General features: G+C 38.2%; 1 protein-coding gene across 2 annotated transcripts in view; it reads right to left on the bottom strand.

Moving 5' to 3' along the window:
- BRINP3 (BMP/retinoic acid inducible neural specific 3) overlaps positions 1 to 20,040 on the bottom strand; it is a 297,673-nt gene that overhangs the window by 27,843 nt on the left and 249,790 nt on the right. For both annotated transcript variants that reach the window (XM_034409600.3, XM_034409601.3), the window contains exon 7: positions 16,258 to 16,480. In XM_034409600.3, the coding sequence (XP_034265491.1) occupies positions 16,258 to 16,480 (223 nt within the window). The remainder of the gene's footprint in view (positions 1 to 16,257; positions 16,481 to 20,040) is intronic.

Genomic DNA, 20,040 nt, shown 5'->3' with positions numbered 1-20,040 from the left:
TTCCTGAACATCATCACTTGCCCTGCATGGGGTAGAGATGCATAATTAGGGATCAACAGCATATTGATACTAAACCTCATGCTGGCAGATGACCTCTCCCAGTGGCTTCAATAGATGCTAAATAGGAGGGCAGAGAGAACTGAGACCTAATGCATCCCACATAATAGAGGCCTAGGGTGGATTTCTCCTCCCCAGTTAAGCACTGACTGGAACTAACTGTGGAGAAAGGAGTTTAACTATTGCAAAACATTGCCTCCAACTCCTGATTCCAGGAGCCTGTCCAGCAAGATACCATGGTCAATGATGTCAAAAGTCATTGATGGATCCAGAAGAGCCAAGATGGAAACTCCACCCCATCCTTCCATCGGTAATCCACAAGTGTGACTAATGCTGTCTGGAAACTGTAGCCCAGTCCGAATCTTGACTGAAAAGGGTCCAGATAATCCATAACATCACAAATATGGCTTTAGTTCAAATTATGTAATATTTTGCAATTGTTTCTGATTTTTCCATTTTTATATGATGAATGACTATATTAATAAATGAACAAGCTTATCAGCATTCTTCCTTACAGGCTTAAATTTTAAATAACCCACATAACACAGAGAAGCCAGTATCTGAATACATCGACACATAGACAGAGATTGCATACTATGATAATGAGTCTATTTCCTATTTTGAAGAACTTACTCTGAGCAGTTATCCTTAAAATATTGAATTTACTGTACATTCAAAACTAAGTTCAAATATTTCCAAAGGACACTACTTGTAAACAAGTCTTTAAGTTCTGCAGCCTTAAATGCCTGCCTACAGTATACAGTAAGGTTGCAAACTATAAAATTCAAGGGAATCATATGGGGAAAACAAAGAAATTGTTTTCATTCTTTTTTGCTTCATCTAGGGAGGATAAAAATGAGTAATCTATTATCACCTAAAATCAAAGATATTTCTAAAAGCTTTTCCTTGAGCAGAGAGCCTATAAATCTCCAAGCATTTTGCTTTGAGCGCTTTTATAAATCCAAATATTGGCATTTGCTGAATTGAATATGGCTTGTCTATAAACTTTATTTATCAAACATTACCCTTTTTTTATTCACTTCTTTGGAATTTTATTCACTTGTTTTGAATAATTGGATTTGCAGTTATTTGCCAAGATGGTGCCATTTTGCAAATGTGCTGAGGAAAATACAATTTGCTCCAGCATTCCATTATAATGTTTACATTGTCTCTTTTCAAAATAAATTTTATTGGCTTTTATTTTACTCATCCACAAATTGTGCTGCCTAGACTTGGCACCAATTGACGTCCCTTATTGCAAGCTATTTCAACTGCACAGTGATGAGTTTATGCAGATTATTTTCCAGAGATGGCATGCTGAATTCAGCAGTGGACTAAACTCATTCTGCTAATCATTAGAATATAAGCAAAATAGCTTTATTAAGCATGGTAAACCATTTAAAAATACTACATATTTAGATATTATAAATGCTGAGATTGCCTTTTATTGCTCTTGCTACATTTAGATGTGCAAATGGTATCAGTCGGTAGGATTGCATTTTATTACCTTAGGATTGCATGCAAAGTGCAATCTTTCTTAGAAATGACCCAGTTGTGATGACCTGAGCTGTCTATTCTTAATAAATTCTTTTCTTTAAAAGAAATTGTGCCTGGCTTAAAATAATATATTTTTACTTCCATTGTGGTCTTCAGACACCACTTAACTTAAAAAATAACAACAAAGTTTGAAACTTTCAAGATGAAAGCGAGCAATCCTTCCACATCGGAAGACACATGTTCTGGACCAGCTGGAGCCTCCGGGTGCACCCCAGGGGGAGCCCCATGTAGAGAGAACTTGTGCTTAGGTATTGGCCCTAAACAGTAAAGTCTGATTGGTTGCCATTTCTCTGCAAGTTCTATAGACACTCAAGCATTTAACTATGTCCATATATGAATAGAAGGCTAAGGGTTGTGTGTAGGAAAAGAAGGGGGAGAGCCTGGGAATGGGATCAAAAGATGGATTAACCTAGAATCTCTACATAACCACAAATGTACTAAGTCCAACCCCACTTTGAATTCCATTGACCCTTATCCAACTTCTAGCAGGTGTTAACCATTAGTTGAGAATATTCATGTGCATAGGCATGAGCCATCAAGCTATTTAATTGGAACATCACATGTGGTCCTGCCTGACATTGTGTTAAAAGAATTGGAAGATGGGAAGGCTACTATACTGCTATATTATTGAAACAGTACCTTTTTGGTTCATCTTCTAATATATATGATTTCCTTTGAAGTTCCAGTAGTATGTAAATATGTATGTATTTACAACTAGGCTTCATTATTTCCATACACAACTCAAGGCAATGAGCATATCAAACGCTTCTTCCTTTTTTTCCTATGACAACAACTCTGAGGCAGGAACCCACTTACCTTTACTACTGGTCTGCAGTGGGAGTGCACGCGCTTCTGTGCCTGTGCAGATCACCCATGATGACATGGGTGGGCTTGTTGATCACGTACCTGGCTCCCTGCCGCGTGGCAACGGCCCTGCTCAAGCTGCTCAACGTCATAGCTGAGGTGGCGGTTGGTACCCCCAGACTTCTAGTCATGGGGGATTTCAACCTGCCATCTGTCGGCGAAACGTCTGAGGTGGCTCAAGAGTTCATGGCTTCCATGACGGCCATGGACCTTACTCAGTTAATTCATGACCCCACTCACACGGGTGGACACACTCTGGACTTAGTTTTTGTCTCTGGTCAGTGGTCGAGTGGCCTTGATACAGGGGATATAGTCATCGAACCCTTGTCATGGTCTGACCACTCGCTCCTTCGACTGGACTTTCTAACCGCTGCACCCCGCCGCAGGGAGGGGGGACCGACCAGGTGGTTCCGCCCCAGGCGCCTGATGGACCCTGATAGGTTCCAGATGGAGCTTGGGCCATTTCCTGAGACTCTGGCTCATGACTCGGCTGAGGACCTGGTGGCTGCCTGGGATAATGCGGCTGCCGGGGCCTTGGACCGTGTCGTGCCTTTGCGGCCTCTGACCCGGCACCGAACTCACCTAGCTCCTTGGTTCTCCGAGGAGCTCAGGGAGATGAAGCGCCGGAAAAGATGCCTGGAGAGTAGTTGGAGGACCAGCCGCTCCGAATCCGACCGAACACTGGTGAGGTCTCATATTAAGACCTACCTAGTGGCGATAAAAGTGGCGAAATCTAGCTATTTTGCCGCTCTTATCGCGTCATCAGATAATCGCCCGGCCGCCCTGTTTAGGGTGACCCGCTCCCTCCTCCATCTGGAAGCATGGGATGACCCCTTGCAGGGCCGAGCTGAGGAGTTTGTGCAGTATCTGTATGACAAAATCGCTCAGATTCGGGAAGGGCTGGCCTCTGACTGGGTATGTCCGGACGGGATGACTGAGGCAGGTCTTGAGAGTGTTATCTGGGGGGAGTTCGATCCTGTGGCTCCCGAGGACATGGACAGGGTCCTGGGACAGCTGAATGCGACCACATGTTTGTTGGACCCGTGTCCCTCCTGGTTGGTACTGGCTTCCCAGGAGGTGACACGAGGCTGGCTCCAGAAGATTGTTAACGCTTCTTTGAGTGAGGGGGTCCTGCCGGCTGCTTTGAAAGAAGCGGTTGTGAGGCCCCTCCTCAAGAAGCCTTCTCTGGATCCGGCTGTTTTGGCTAACTATCGTCCAGTCTCCAACCTTCGCTTCGTTGCGAAGGTTGTTGAGAGTGTGGTAGCGCAACAGCTTCCCCGGTACCTGGATAAAGCTGTCTATCTAGACCCGCTCCAGTCTGGCTTCCGGCCTGGGCACAGCACGGAAACGGCATTGGTCGCGTTGGTGGATGATCTCTGGACGGCTCAGGATAAGGGTTGCTCCTCTATCCTGGTCCTGTTAGACCTCTCAGCGGCTTTTGATACCATCGACCATGGTATCATGTTGCACCGGTTGGCGGGGTTGGGGGTGGGGGGCACCGTTCTGCGGTGGTTCTCCTCCTACCTCTCTGACCGGTCGCAATTTGTGTTGACGGGGGGGGGGCAGCGGTCGACCCCGAGGCACCTTGCTTGTGGGGTGCCACAAGGGTCGGTCCTCTCGCCCCTTCTGTTCAACATTTATGTAAAGCTGCTGGGTGAGATCATCCGTGGCTTCGGGGTGGAGTTCCATCAGTACGCTGATGACACCCAGCTGTACATCTCCACCCCAGGCCACCCCAACGATGCCCTTGAAGTGATGTCCCAGTGCCTGGAGGTCATGCGGGCCTGGATGGGGAGAAACAGGCTCCGACTCAACCCCTCCAAGACCGAGTGGCTGTGGCTTCCAGCGTCCCGATATAGCCAGCTGACGCCATCGCTGGCTATTGGGGGCGAATCTCTCGCCCCCACGGAGAGGGCTCGTAACTTGGGCGTCCTCCTGGACGCATGGCTGTCTTTAGAAGATCATTTGACGGCCGTGGCCAGGGGGGCTTTTTATCAGGTTCGCCTGATACGCCAGTTGCATCCCTTTCTAGATCGGGATTCTCTACGCACAGTCACTCAGGCACTAGTCACTTCCCGCCTGGACTACTGCAACACTCTCTACATGGGGCTCCCCCTGGGGTGCACCCGGAGGCTCCAGCTGGTCCAGAACACGGCCACGCGGGGGATTATGGGGGCGACAAGGCGCTCCCATGTGACACCTCTCCTGCGCGAGCTGCACTGGCTCCCGGTGGTCTTCCGGGTGCGCTTCAAGGTGTTGGTGACCACCTTTAAAGCGCTCCATGGCTTAGGGCCGGGGTACTTACCAGACTGCCTTCTGCCACCAATAGCCTCCCACCGGCCAGTACGCTCGCACAGAGTGGGCCTCCTCAGGGTGCCGTCCGCCAGACAATGTCGGCTGGCGACCCCCAGGGGGAGAGCCTTCTCTGTGATGGTGCCCACCCTCTGGAACAACCTTCCCCCAGAGTTACGTACAATAACAGACCTCCGGATTTTTCGTCGGGCCCTGAAAACCTATTTATTTCAACTAGCTGGGCTGGCTTGAGTTTAATTTTAAATTGATTTTAAATTGGGTTGTTTTAATTTACGGCCAAAATATTTAATTATTTTAATACTGTTTTTAAATTTTGTATGCTCTGTTTTTACTTTGGCTGTGCACCGCCCTGAGTCCTTTTTGGAGAAGGGCGGTATAGAAATTTAATAAATAAATAAATAAAAAAAACTCTGGGGCCAGCCAGAGGTGGTATTTGCCGGTTCTCCGAACTGTTCAAAATTTCCGCTACAGGTTCTCCAGAACCTGTCAGAATCTGCTGAATAGCACCCCTGCACTAGACCAAACTGGCTCTATGACTCATGGCATAAGATGGATGGTAGCCCAGTAATATCATCATTTTTCATACAAAGTAGTACTAAGAAAATATTTTGAGTCTCTTACTGATAGCCTTAGACAAGTCATCTTATTTGTTCTTTTCTCCACTTCATCCATAATGTTCATTTTACAGAACTATTCTAAGTTAAGGAAAACCATGACAGTGTTGCTAATTGTGACTGACTTTTTTAAAAAAATGTCTAAACTATAGATTCCTAAAATTCCTTCTTTTGTTATTAAGCCTGAGTTGGTAAACAGATTTTAAAAAATCTGTTTTTTAACAGATTTAACACCTTCCTGTTAATATCCATTCATGGACCAAGTGTTATAGATAAGACTAAATAAATAAAATGACTTCACAAATGTATTTTCTTATAAAAGGGAACATTTGCAGTTCTTTCCAAGGCGAAATAAGATATAAATAATTATATGTGGATATATGAAAACAGGGCCTTTTGAAAACTCACATCCCTGTGCTCAAATTATTAATAATTTAGTAGCTACATTTAATGAGCTTAGCAAACATAGTTCTTATTTAACTGAATTAATCACAAAATCCTTGGGATAAATATAGATTAAATGTGATATTTACTTCTGCATGCATACATATCTGTTGTTAGTTCACTGTCTATTAAAGGAAAATGGCTTTTGTACTTTTCTATATTATGATATTTGTTGGTAATTATGTGAAATAAATTACAGTGATCTAAGCCTCAATCCAAATTTGTAACACCGTTCACATTACAGAGTCCAGCTTCATGGATTTTCAGAGACAAGAGTAAAATTTGTAGCTGTAATACTAAAAATGTAGTTTACAAAACTTACAAAGAATAATAACTGCTCTCATAGCCACCATTTTATCTTCATAGAATTTGCCTAACATGACATATTGTATTGCAGTAATGGTAATCGCCATTGAGTGATAGGGTTTTGTTTTTTTGTTTTTTTAAAAAAACATAATATACTGCCATGTCACTGTTCTCAAATGTGTCCTTGTTTTTGCATATTAAAACAATCCACATCTTTGCTAAACCATTTGAAAACTGAAAAGTGAACATTATGCAATATATGACTTCTAGGAAATGCTGCAAGAATTTTTAATCAGTGAAGTTAGTACTGATCGTTTTTACCCCTTTTTAGTTTGAAATTCAAAATATAATAAAAATTCTGCCTAAGTCAAAAGGAAACTATTAACGCTAGTCCTCAATTTATAACCATATGTTAGGAACTATTCTGAGTTACAACAGCATTGACATAAGGGACTTATGACTAGTTCTGGCACTTATGAGTGTTGCAGCATCCCAATTGTCACGTGATCAAAATTCAGGCCCTTGGCAACCAGCACGTATTTACGATGGTTGCAGTGTTCCAGGCTCATGGGATCACCATTTGCGGCCTCTCAGGAAAAGGAGTAATTTGCTTAATTTGGCAAAATAGGTTGTGACATTGGGCATGGCACACTTAACAACTATCCACGCACCTGTCATACCTGATTTCCAGCTATTTTAAGGGAGGGCTTATTTTTTGGGGAGGCTTATTTTAGTGCAGGCGCTCAAAAGCCGAATTGGGCTTATTACCAGGGGATGTCTTATTTTTGGGGAAACAGGATATACACACACACACACACACAAACACATATATAAAGTACACACACACACACACACACACATATACATATATACATACACACATACTTTTGTTTCTACTTGGATACCATTTCTGAACTTTGTGCTTGAGGTGGAAAGAATGAAACTTTGATTTGGGTTTTGCTAATTAGATTGATTTGTCGTTATAGAAATGGCTATTATGGAAAAGCAAAAAGTCGAGGTTTGATATTAATGCTTTATTCTACTTCAACAGAGGGAGTCAGAAGTCAATGCCTTTTGTTTTCTTTTCCTCTCTTCCTCACTTCTCTTTTCCCCTTCCTCTCCCCTCTGTGTCCTACTATTTGGTTTCGTATTTTATTCTGTAAACCACAGATGTCAAACTCGTGATGTCACACTGCTGTCACATGATGTTTCATGACGTTTTTCCCATATGAGGAGCTGGGGTGGGTGTGGCCTGCATGTGATGCATCTGGCCCATGGGCCGCCAGTTTAACACCCCTGCTATAAACTAATAAAATGTTAAACACCCCCTCCCTAAAAAAAGAAAAGGAATTCTGATCCCAATTGTGGACATAAAATGAGGGCTACCCGTAAAACTTGAAACAATCTGTGTTACTGAGGAAAAGTACCTAAATATATGAACCTTTGGGGGGAAAAATCATGCACTTCCATATACCAGTTGCATATTCCAGAAATACACTGCAAATCTATTTTGTATTATGCAGATTAGCTGGGGAATACTCTCACAGTCTAGTAAGAATCATAAAGTTTAAAGGGCCCACTCATTTGCATAATTGCTTTTCTTTGTTGAAAATCCTATACAATATTTTTTAAAATATCCAAGAATGAAGTTTTTGCTGCCTGAGTTAAGACGGGGAATCATTATATATGGTAATGTAGGCATCTTCTTAAAATGTAAGGCTGACCTTTCAGCCAATGTTTTATAAATCTTAACAGAAATTTGTATTGATTTGGTTTGGTTTTTCTTATCTTGTATGTAATTTTTACGAAAATGCAAAAATTAGGAAAAAATCAGGGTACATCTTATTAAAATATACACATGCACAATCATTCCAAATCTATATGAAGATAAGAAATGTTCATATTTTAAGATTCTTATATGTAAATGTATATCTTGAATTAGTTAAATAAACAGGAAACTGAAATATAAACCAAAATGCTTCTTGCTTAATTTCTGAGCATTCTTCCTGGTTTAAAAGGGGTTATGCTATAAAATTTGGGGTATTTTTGATGTTGTTGTTCTTGTTCTTCCTCCAAACTTTGTACAACAACAACAACAAAGCTTTCTTTTGACATTGCAATTCACATTACTGTTGGAGGAGCAGGCATTTGAGAAGCAAAAGAGAATGCACATATCTAAACTAAATTATTATTTATTTAAAAAATATTTAAAGGAAAATACATTTTACCATGGTGCAGACACTGGATGAATTATGAAATGTGTCTTTGTCTATTGTCAATGGATCGCTTTAAATATCCACTCATCTTTTTATGGAATTTTATGTAGACCATCACATAGAACACATTTTCCCTGACAGCCCTGGAAATACTTTTCTGTAATGTAGGACATGATATCAGTCTAGATATTGTGGTTTTAGGTAAGAAGGAAATTGTGAAAAATTCTTAACTTTCTTTATCTTCCTTTCAAAGGGCTAATTTTAGGATCAAATCTGAGGGATGACAAAAGAACCAATCAGCTGCTCAGAATTTAAATATAGCTCCAAGCAAACAACCAATCACACGACCAACTGACCACACTGGCACACAAGACACATATAAGCTAAAGAGGAATAGGAGAAGAAAATCCTGCTGATGATGTTACTTATTCTGGTAATGAAACGTTCAGAAACTAAATTGAAACAAGCTCGGAGAGCAAACCACTGCCAAAATCTAAAACCCGAGCTACATGTATTTTCTATTATTTTGATGACATTCCTTTCCCCAGATATCACCTTAACCTATTTCTGAAATCCTTTGTTGTAATAATAAAAAAAAAAAAAACAATTTCTTCTATGCTGGATTGCAACCTCTTTGTGGATTTTAGCAAAGCCTGTAATTGGCATCTTCCAGAGGTGGAGATCTCGCCCCACAATCAGGGGACTGTGAGTTTGATCCTAGGTAGAGGCAGATATTTCTCTCTCTGGGCACACTGAGAATATATCTGCTGAACAAAACTCCACATTGGTGACAGGAAGGGCATCTGGCCATTAAAACACTCTGCTAGCTCCATTCAGTTGACCAGATTCCACCTTGCAAGGGATAATGAGATCATTAAATGAAGATGATTTAAGCAGAAAGATAAATGATGTAAGAACAGTGATGTGGATCAGTGACACTCCATCTCTTTCCAAATATATTTTATACAAGTTTACATTGTTTTTCCACCTTTGGCACAACTGATGGGCAACCACCATTTTTAGGATGAATTTTGGAATGGCACATTGAGACTGGAGTTTCAGGGATGATTCTGGATTCATAAAAGGTAGATCCCTGTTCTGGCGGAAGGCTTCATTGAGTCCCCAAAAGATTTTGTTTTCAGCCCAGCCTGCGTTCATTAAGCTATTGCCACCAAATATGTTGTACTTGAGTGTCCATTTTCTCCATTCTGCATGTAGCCGCATAATTAGAACAACATAAATCTAATCTATGTGCACAGAATGGATTAGAGAAGGCTGAGCTAATTTCAGTAAGACTGTAAGTTAAATTCTGGAGTACAGGAAGAAGGATACCTGAGAGACACAGGAACATGTATTGTTCCTTTACCTGTCCCCTTCACCCCATCTGCAAATTGTATGAAATGAACCAAGAAGCAAAGTCATCAGATCCCACCAAAATATCAACCCCTAAAAAAACCGAAAAACAAGAATGTACCTCAAAAATATTTTAATATCCCCAAATAATTTGCAGCTCTTAAACTGCAATTGAAGAGGGTTCTGGGGAAATAAATGGTAGCCATCGAACATGGATTTTCTACTTCTAATATAGGTATAAAATAAGACTATACTTATTTGGAAACTCCGAAATGAAGTTCTTTATTCATCTAGTAAGGTCCAAAGAAAGTAGATTTAAATGAAGATCTGTGCTCTTTGTCCTTAAATTCCTGGTCTCATCTGTGACACCAGGAAGGTATGTATGCTATTTCTCAAGGATCTTTGCATTCAATCCATAGCATTGGTATGTATATGTAAATATGTATGTAGTGTAAACTAAAACTTAAACTAATAATGTGGCCAATACATTAAGTTGGACAACTAAGAAGGCATGGTTTTGCCAACTTTTGTCATGTCCCTGCAAAAACATGCAAGCAATCCCCCTCTGAAACTATTTCCAGTTGTTTTTCCTGTCACTTTTAGTAAACATGGCACTTTTTTATTTTATTTTTTTATTTTAATTTTGATTTATATGCCGCCCTTCTCCGGAGACTCAGGAGACTACAATACGTTAAGCAATAGCCTTCATACTTTTGTATATTTATACAAAGTCAGCTAATTGCCCCCACAAACTGGCTCCTCAATTTACCTACCTTAGAAAGGATGGAAGGCTGAGTCAACCTTGAGCCTGGTGAGATTCGAACTTACAGTAATTGCAGACAGCTGGTGTTAATCACAATTCTAACAGTCTGCTGAGCCACCAGGCCCAGTGTTAAACTTAAAGCAATAGGAACAAAACAGAGCAGAAGGAATAATCTTTCCATTTCAGATCATTGTGCTTTACCTAGGTTTTTTTACCTTATCTGGCACATTAAGGAGCTAAAACAGAAAAGGTTCAAGTTTATTTTTTGTAAGATAAGAATTATATCTGGAAAAAATATCACCTCCAAATGTAAACAATAATTTACTTTATGTAATATGCTTTTCTGAATAAGTAGAATTGCTTATGATTACCACTTTTACTTTTATCCCCATATAATTTTTCTACTTTTAGTCAATTCCGGGTTACAACACCATCAATATGTCAATCTTCTTAACAAATGTGAGACTGAAAAATTCTTCATTTCCTTAGTTTTACTAATTAAATTTACTCATTTTACTACTTATAGCAATTTTCATTTTTCTTTTCCAAAATAATAACAATCATAACAACAACAGCAATAGGGGGAAATTATTTTAGAAAAAAAAAAAGAATTGTCATAGCTGGAAAAACTTAACATTAAAAACATTATTCTCATAGGAATAAAATATAAAGATTCATGAGAATTTCAGCATCATTATAATTTGTAGACATTTGTACCTCCGTGGGCAACATTCAGAACTTTAATTTACCAGTTCACTTTACCTAGGAGTTGTAAATTCAGTTTGTAAGAAATTGCCTGAATCACACTTTTTTTGTTTGATATTATTTGAGACGGGATCTAAATGGGAACATCAACTGTCTACATGGTGGCTCATATTTTTCAAATATGTCTTTTTGTTGCTGCTGTTGGCTAATTGTCTTGTACAATGATCTCAAGCTAGCTAAAAACATTTTGTGTTTAATGAGATTTGATCATTATAGGATCTGGAGTTTGAGCAAGGAATGGTGAAAAGTTGTAAAAAGTATTAAAATTTAAACAAGAGTCGAAGTTCAGTGTAAGGCAGGGCTGTCAAACTCGCAGCCTGCGGGCCAGACATGTGATGCACTGGTCACACCCATGCCCGGTTTAGTGAAGAGAAAAAAAGTCCCGATACATCACGTGACGCCATCATAACGACATGAGTTTGACATCCCTGGCCTAAGGCAAGGGTTCATATTCAGTTCACATTCAGCAAAGCTGATCTGGCATCTCCAAGATCTCTGGTAACACACTTGGGAAGATACTCGTCTGTTATCATTGCCAGAGAGTATTGAAATTGGTCTGAGTTAATATAAAACTGATTTAAGTTAATGCTAGAAGTAGCTTGAAATGTGCACACCAGTTCTATATAATCAAGCATGCGTGACATAAATAGATATTTCATTTCTATGATACTTTCAGGTTAATAATTACTTTGAAATCAGGCCAAGGAGATCAGTTAGGGATGACATCTTCTCATACAATGGTTTCAAATTTATATTAGTCATTTGATCTGTCTGCTATTTTGTATAAGAAAAATAAATATGCTTTTGATTTGAATATATGGTTTCCATAATGTAGTTTTTAGTCCCTCTACAAAATCACTGTTGCTGAGCTGAATGATATTTTAGCTTGACATAGATTCAAGGAATATTCTTTTTACCATTACTGTGAACAGGTTCAGTGGATGCTGGATAGAATCATCATAAATTAACCAGGATTATAAAGAAAGCAGTCTGGGGGTATTGACTGCTTTTCCTTTTCACTCTTCTTCTTTCTTGGAAAGTGGCTAGCTGAATCTGAGAAATCAGCACTAAGGATAATTTAAGAGAAATGTAGCATCAATGATTTATGGACTTCTATCAAGTATAAAATACTTTTGAAATAGATATTTCACTTTGTCATAACACATATTTAAAGTCATCCACCAGAACTTAAAAGCTATCATTGTTCTTTTCTTTGGGAATCCAGCATCATTAAAAAATCCATCTGGGATATATTGTAGCCTGAAGTTACATGAAGGAAAACCTGAAGCGTATTTCACCTTGTTCCCAAATGCAGTCTGGTGTTTTGAATCCAGACAGACACTTACAGTCTGATCTCATGAAAGCAGAGCTCTTTCTGATTAGACACTAAAGAGTCTTCTTAAATTTTTTAAGTTCCTCTTAAATTCAGATCAAATGTTGAAATAATATGGAAACTTTCCATAGAAGTTATGCTTTTTTTGCTTTAAAAATAGCCATCTTAATTTATCATTTATTTGAATTCATTTAATCATTTTGAAAAGCTTTAATTCTACTTTTAAGAACATAGCATTATCTCCCTTCCACTCATAAGTGAGAAATGAAAGCTCTCCACTTCCGGGGCAGTTTAATTTGGATATAGCATAGCAATAATGGCAATTAGTTCAATTATTGGTTTGTGCAATTTGCACATACTAGATTGTGCAGGTTGAGGAGGACAGGCGTTGATTTCAAGAGATCTTGGTGCTGCAGTTTCCTCCTCTTTTTCTAATAGTGCTGATTCCCCCCCTTCTCCCTTAATAGGAGAGGTATAAGCATATACTGACCGGGGGTGGGTTCTACTTACCTCTGCTACAGGTTTGCAACAGGAGTGTGCACGCACTTCTGCACATGCGCAGATCATTCATTATGACATCCGGGTGAGTGGGCGGAGCCGCCCGCTGCTGTTACTACAGGTTCGCAAGAATCAGACCGAACCAGGAGCAACCCACCACTGATACTGACCATACGCTGAATGGACATTTATATTTCCCCCTTCCTTAAACTGATTGGCTACTTCCATAATTACATATATGGAAAACCTAGAAATGCCTGTGAAATATATCATAATTTGTCCTGCTCAAATTACTTACCTTAGATTTGGCAGATGGAAAGAGACAAACTGGAATCCTGTAGACCTTTTGTACTTTGGAATCAAAAAAGCAGTGTGAGAGTGATGGTCCCCTTCCTGATTTTTTTTAAATTAATTCCAATCAAAAAGAATATTGAATGGGCATTATGTAGTCAGGTTCAACAACATGTCCATCTATTTGTCTGTTAGTATAGTAGTTAACTTTTTAAGAATGGCAGAAATTTACATAGCTATGTTTAGAGCTTTGATGATGCCGAGGCTAGAATGTATTATTGCAGGCTAATTATGCTGACTGCCAGAAGTTCGATCCTGACCAGATCAAGGTTGACTCAGCCTTCCATCCTTCCAAGGTTGGTAAAAATGAGGAGCCAGATTGTTGGGGCCAATATGTTGACTCTGTAAACCGCTTAGAGAGGGCTTTAAAGCATGATGATGTGGTATATAAGTCTAAGTGCTATTGCTTTGTCATTTAGGAAACTACTGAAGACCTACTGCCCCTGCCTCCCACCCCTAGGAATTGGGATAGAGTAGTCTCATTTTGTCCTTAAGTCGGTCTGTCTGTCTGCCTGCCTGCCTGCCTGTCTGTCTCTCTCTCTCTCTCTCACACACACACACAATCACAACATTAGAGAATAGTAGAAACACATAGCCCCACAATCTTGTTATTTCATTACTCAGAAAAAATACAGAAATACAGACATGTCCTATGGAGACTGTCAGGAAATGGATTGGAAATAATTTCAAAATAATTCCATGATAAAGAAAAGAGACAGGAATAGAATTCTTAATCTTCTGAATGAAATCTATTACGGAAAAACTGTGTAGGAGATACTCCTATGCTTCATCTCATGGCCTGGCCTGGCCAATATTAATTTAGGCAGGAAGGCCAATCAAAAATTATACAGTTTTGTTTTTTATTCAGTCTTCACAAATGTAATTATTATGCTTTTCATGGCAATACTCACAAAGGGAATTTTTTAAAAATGAAATGATACATCCTGCTCAGATGTGATTTGTTCAGAAGATTTACATGAGAGACAATATTAGGATCACACTGGATGTTACCAATAAGATACATAGTAATAATAAAAAAAAGTGATTATGATCATTCTTGATGCAGAAAAAGCCTCTGAGAGTGAGAATGGATTTCAGGATTTATTCCTGAAATTTTGAAAAAGATGACTTGTCACCCATTTATTTCCCACATGGATACAGAGTGTAAACAGTAAATGGATCTCTATAACATCAGTGCATCATACTGAAGGACGAAAGACAAGGGTTGGCCCATCTCCTCTTATTTCTATTGGCATAAGAGCAATTCATGCTGAAAACATGTCTAGGAAATAATATCTCAGGGGTTAAATTAGCAAATAAAAATTACACATTTAAAATGCATGCTGTTCCTGTACTCAGTTACCCAACTAGAACTGGGTAGTATTAATGAAATATCTGGACTGCTGTATATACAGCAATATAGGTTTGCTTCACATAAACATATTGACATGGAATTTAATAGAGAAAGCAAAGCAATACCGAATCTTGTAACAGGGCTTAACAAAAAGAACAAGAAAAAAAATGAAATAGTTAGAAATCCACCTGTCAAAAAATAATAATGATTTATTTAGAAATAATTATTGCTAAAAATTTGTTGTGGGTTGGAAGAATTGCAGCTGTAAAAAATGAATATTTTACCAAGACTTTACTTTGTTTTCCAAATGATTCCAATACATATTCAAAATAAATTTTTAAGCGACTGGCACAGACAAGTAATAAACTACACATAATCCAACAAATCCTAAGGATTAAATTCAGATTTGACAGATTTGGAAGAATGTGGAGATTGGGCAGCTCCAAATTTTTGATTTTATTATTATGCCGACTGCTTAATATGGAGTACATAGTAGATTACCTTATGCTCTAGCTACTTCTTTTAAGGCTTTCAGTTCACAATGATTCAATTCACCTGACTTGTTTCAGTGTCTTCAAATCAAAAGGATAGAATTAAAATAGTTGCAGAAACACACACATGCTTGGTGGGGGGGGGAGTAGGAGTAATGTTATTCCAGGCCTGATTGCTAAAATATATATTTCATTATTTAAAAATTGTCTGAAACGTAAAGAGCAGGTAGCAAAGTTGAACAGTTTGGGGAAATGATTCGTACCAGAATAAAACAAATCTTAAGAGTTCAGTTCTCATTTCAACTTGTAATATTTTTATTAAAATTTACTAAATCATATATCCCCTAAAACACACTAAATTATCTTTGTATATGTTAACTGGTGTAGGGATACCATATATTGTTTATTGGAAGGGATCTTTAGCCCCCTCTATAAAAGAATGGCTAATTTTGTTGGAGACTACACCATGGCATTCAAATTTGAAACCATTTTTAGATTATATCTTAATACCGCACCTAAAGTGGGCATTTCTCTATGAATGAGATCTACATTTTTATTTTAAAGTATTTCTATATTAGATCAGAAATTTTACAGACATGGATAGAATTTACTGTAGTTCATAATTTTATTCTGTGGCAAATACTTACTCTGCTCTCCACAGTTGCAGCTATTCATGCTTTGTTTATAGCTTAATAGCAATTTTCAAGTTTTTCAAACCATATAATATATTCAGTTATTCACAATCAATTAATGATATCTTGGAAAAATTTAACCTCTATGATGTCTGTAAACCTCTTGTTTATTCATATGCATTTTAGTCTTTCATATGCATTTTAGTCTTTTATTCATGTTTTATTCCTATTTTATTAGTGTGTGTGTGTGTGTAGGCGCACACACCACACACACACACATACTCCACAATATGCCCCAGTAAGAGAGATTGATTGTATTCCCTCCCCTATCCCTTTGCTTTCTTACCTTTGCCTTGGCAAGCTGATGAGTGGCTGTTTATGACACCTCTTACTGAGGCTAAAGAGCTTATGAACAATTTTCTGTGCCTTAAGGAATAGTTGTTTCATGCTGGATTCCAGTTGCTCATAGCGATGCTGGAAATTTGAATCCATTGTCCACAAGTGCATAATGGCAGATGTGTTGAGGAAATAATTCATGGGCAGCCTTTTCATAAAGAACTTGAATTCATCTGCAAAATGGCAAAATGTAGTATTTTTTAAAAAAGTTACACTTCCAAGAGATCATTGGATCATTTGCGCAGCCAAAATGAACAAACAACAACAACAACAACTCCAATTTATGCACATTTTTATCCATTTCATTTGTCACTATCACGGATGGCAGATGACGCACCAGGAAATATGATACTGTTAATTTTGTCTGTATTAAGCTTTAATGTGGCATGAATCTAACAGATGTACAAGAGTCAAATTTTCACTGTTGCAGATCTGATATACTGAAAATTAGCTTATTGCCAGAATCTCTCAAGTTATTTTAATTAAACTTGTAATCCCATGTATATTTACATTTGGTAATACATAGGCAGAAAAATCAGGAAGCTTTTCTTTGGAGGAAAAAATTGCCAAGCTCTAATTTCGATGCATCACAGCAGTTGAGTAAGAAGTGGGTGGAGTGGGGAGTGGTATTAGGTCCATACAATATGCATTCTTAATGTTCAAGGACTGTTAAATTTACTGTATTCTAACAAAATGCACATAAATTCTTGGAATAATGTTATAACTTTTGAGAAAAAGAGGAAGGTTTTTTTGTTGTTGTTTTACTTTTCAATTAAAGCATGGATGAAAATGTTTCTTTGGCTGAAAGACGGTTTCATGAAGTTTCTCCTTTAATGAATCCATCTAACAATTTCAAAAGTAACAGGAACAATTTGAAGTATTGCTTCCAATTTTTCAATTAACTGCCATAGTTATAAATACTCATCTGGGTTTTGACAGATAAAGTGGAAGTTATTTACAGACTGAGAACAAGAGCTTTTATACTTCTTCTTTCTCTCAATACAAGTAAAGCAGAAGTGATTGGGGCTTGAAATGCATATAGTCTCATACTAACAAGCCATGAGGTTTTTGTTATGCGCAAACAGAGCCATTGCAGGATGTTTGCTCCGTGCTTCTTTCTGAACTCTTAAGTCTACAATCCTCTTTAGAAAAACCTGTGTTTAAATTATTTGAACAGCAGAAGATTGCATGCAGCAGAGATGCCAGAATGAGTCACTCTAGGGAGCAAACTATGTGCAGTGCTGAATTTTTTGAGAAAAGTGAGCAGGAGGAAGCAATTGTTAACAATCATTTCAATGAAATGCCACTAAAAATGAAAAAAAAAAAACAAAAAAAAACACCCAACAACTGGCCCATCACTCAAGCACACAATGTAGTGAGACCTGAGCTGCACTAGACATAAACTATAATTTAAGCAATATAATTCCCATTTGGTCTAGAAATATTGGAAGTAGATATTTTCTAGTTAGAAGAATTTACTTAGTACAGGTAAAATGGGAAAGGTTGTCTTGTGTTTAACAATTGATAGTAAATTCAGCTCTCTGTAGAATATATTTTACATTGCCCCAGCAAAAAAATAAGCATTTTAAAGACTGCCTAGGCAGCATGTTAAATGGCCTTTATTTGTCAGTTATGACAACACTTAGAATGCTCCAGTGACATTTTTCTGCCTTATTATTGTAGCTTCTTGCTGATTACACACAATGTACATGAATAACTGATGAATAAACACAGAGAGAGAAAAAAGAAAAGAAAAAACCCAATCTATTGTAATTTTTAGTTTTCTCTGCATACTTTCTCTCAGGGCATCAAAGGGCACTGAATGTTAAACTTTATACAATGAAGTGCACTAAAGTGTAGCACATACGTTCCCATTCAGGAATCCAGCCAGTTATTAATGACCTGACACAAGTTACATAATATTTTTTCCCCTTTTCTCTCTTTTCCCTTTCCTTCTTTTTTCAGAGATCCGTTAAGAAAATGCTTCTTATGTAGCTCTTCAAGTCCTTACGTTTCTGCAAATATCATCTAAATGCCTACTGTTTTTCAGTAATGCCATTTTGGCTTGAATTCTTTCTGCAATCATTTCCAGCATGCTGTTAGACGAGAATGATAAGGCTGAAAGGGAAAATATAACTTAATTTATAATCCTCCAAGGTCCACTACTGGTTCGCTGTGCGTGCACATGTGCGGTGCATCCAAATGCGCACTTTGTATGCACATGCCCAGTGTGTGCCAAATGTGTGCTTTGCACGCATGTGCACTGTAGGCACTAATGCGCAGCACTGAAAAACAAGGCTTAAGAAGCCTTTTCCAAGATAAGTAGAATAGCGAGGGGGGGAAAACAGCTGTGCCGTGCAATTTAGATTCACTAGAAAGCAGGATTTCCTGCTTTCTAGTGAATATAAATCATGCAGCACAGCTGATCGTCGGAAATACCGGTTCGCCCAAACCGGTAGCTTTTATTACTATCAGTTTCCCCGAATCAGTCCAAACCGGTAGCATTTCACCCCTGCACACATGCCTTAAATCTCTCTGAAATCTCTCTTAAGCCATATTCACACAATCTGTCTGCATAGATACAGGTGGGAAAGTGAGTGAGGTTGTCTGTATATTTTTGTGTGTTGAGGATAAAGGTTGCAAAATGTTTGTTTCAAGTGGATGCACTTATATATTATCATGCAATGAGGAATCCTGACTAGATCTATTTGTGGTGGAAGGTTTTTTTGGGGGGGGAAGCGGGGACAATGCCTTCAAATCAATTTTGATTCCTGGTGACTGCATGAACAAGTTCTTGCTTGGTTTTGTGCCTAAGACAGGAATAGGACTCACAGTTTCCTGGTTTCTAGCCTGAACCACTATACAAAAATGGGTCTCAGCTTTGAAGATAAACTTTTGTAAATGTTAGATAAATCTAGAGAGGTATGAAAGCAGATACTAAGGATGAGATTCACAGACATTCCTTTATCTTTCCTATTTTTAACATATGTGAAACCTGGTCAGTTCTTTTGCATTGAATGAGATAGATCAGAAAAATAGTTGTTAAACAGTCCAAAACATTAAGACTAAAGGCATACATTTAATACAATTTCGTATTTAGAATAAAATATTATTAAAGAAACAAGGAAGCAACTAGATTTATTGGATCTAAAATTTACAAGAGAGAAAATTTTATTAAAGAGAAATATTTTTTTTAAAAAGCAGTAAGTTAGATAAATGGTTGACTCGCCAACTAATTAAGGAGTAGGACAACAACACTACTCTATTTGGGATGGAGCCAAGCATGTTTTTATAAGAAATGAAATGATAGATCAATTTGTTTATTATATATTAAACAGGCATTTGATTTAGAAAAGTCTGAAGCATATCTGAATAATATATTATTTACAAAATTTACAGACAACCAAGAAGAATTATTACATCAGCCTATGATCCAAGACAATACTAAAGAGGTACTGAAAAAAACCCTAAAATTGAGTATAGCTGCAGGATCAGATGGCAATTCTGCAATACACTATAAGAGTTTTCAAGATATTCTGGTTAAACTTTTACTTTAACTACTGAACGAGATTCCAAGATTCCAAGAATTCTCTTTGTCATGGAAAGAAGCCTTTATCTATTTGATTTACTGTATAAAGAGGGAAAAGATCCAAAATACCTAGAGTCATATAGTCCCATTTCTTTACTGACTGTAGATCAGTTTCTCATGGCAATACTTGCACAGGGAATAATT

This window comes from Pantherophis guttatus, chromosome 3 (genome assembly GCF_059756535.1).
Source record: "Pantherophis guttatus breed Tessera chromosome 3, ASM5975653v1, whole genome shotgun sequence".
Lineage (NCBI taxonomy): Eukaryota > Metazoa > Chordata > Lepidosauria > Squamata > Colubridae > Pantherophis > Pantherophis guttatus.
The sequence above is the reverse complement of the archived record's forward strand: the minus strand, read 5'-3'. Positions and strand labels throughout refer to the sequence as shown.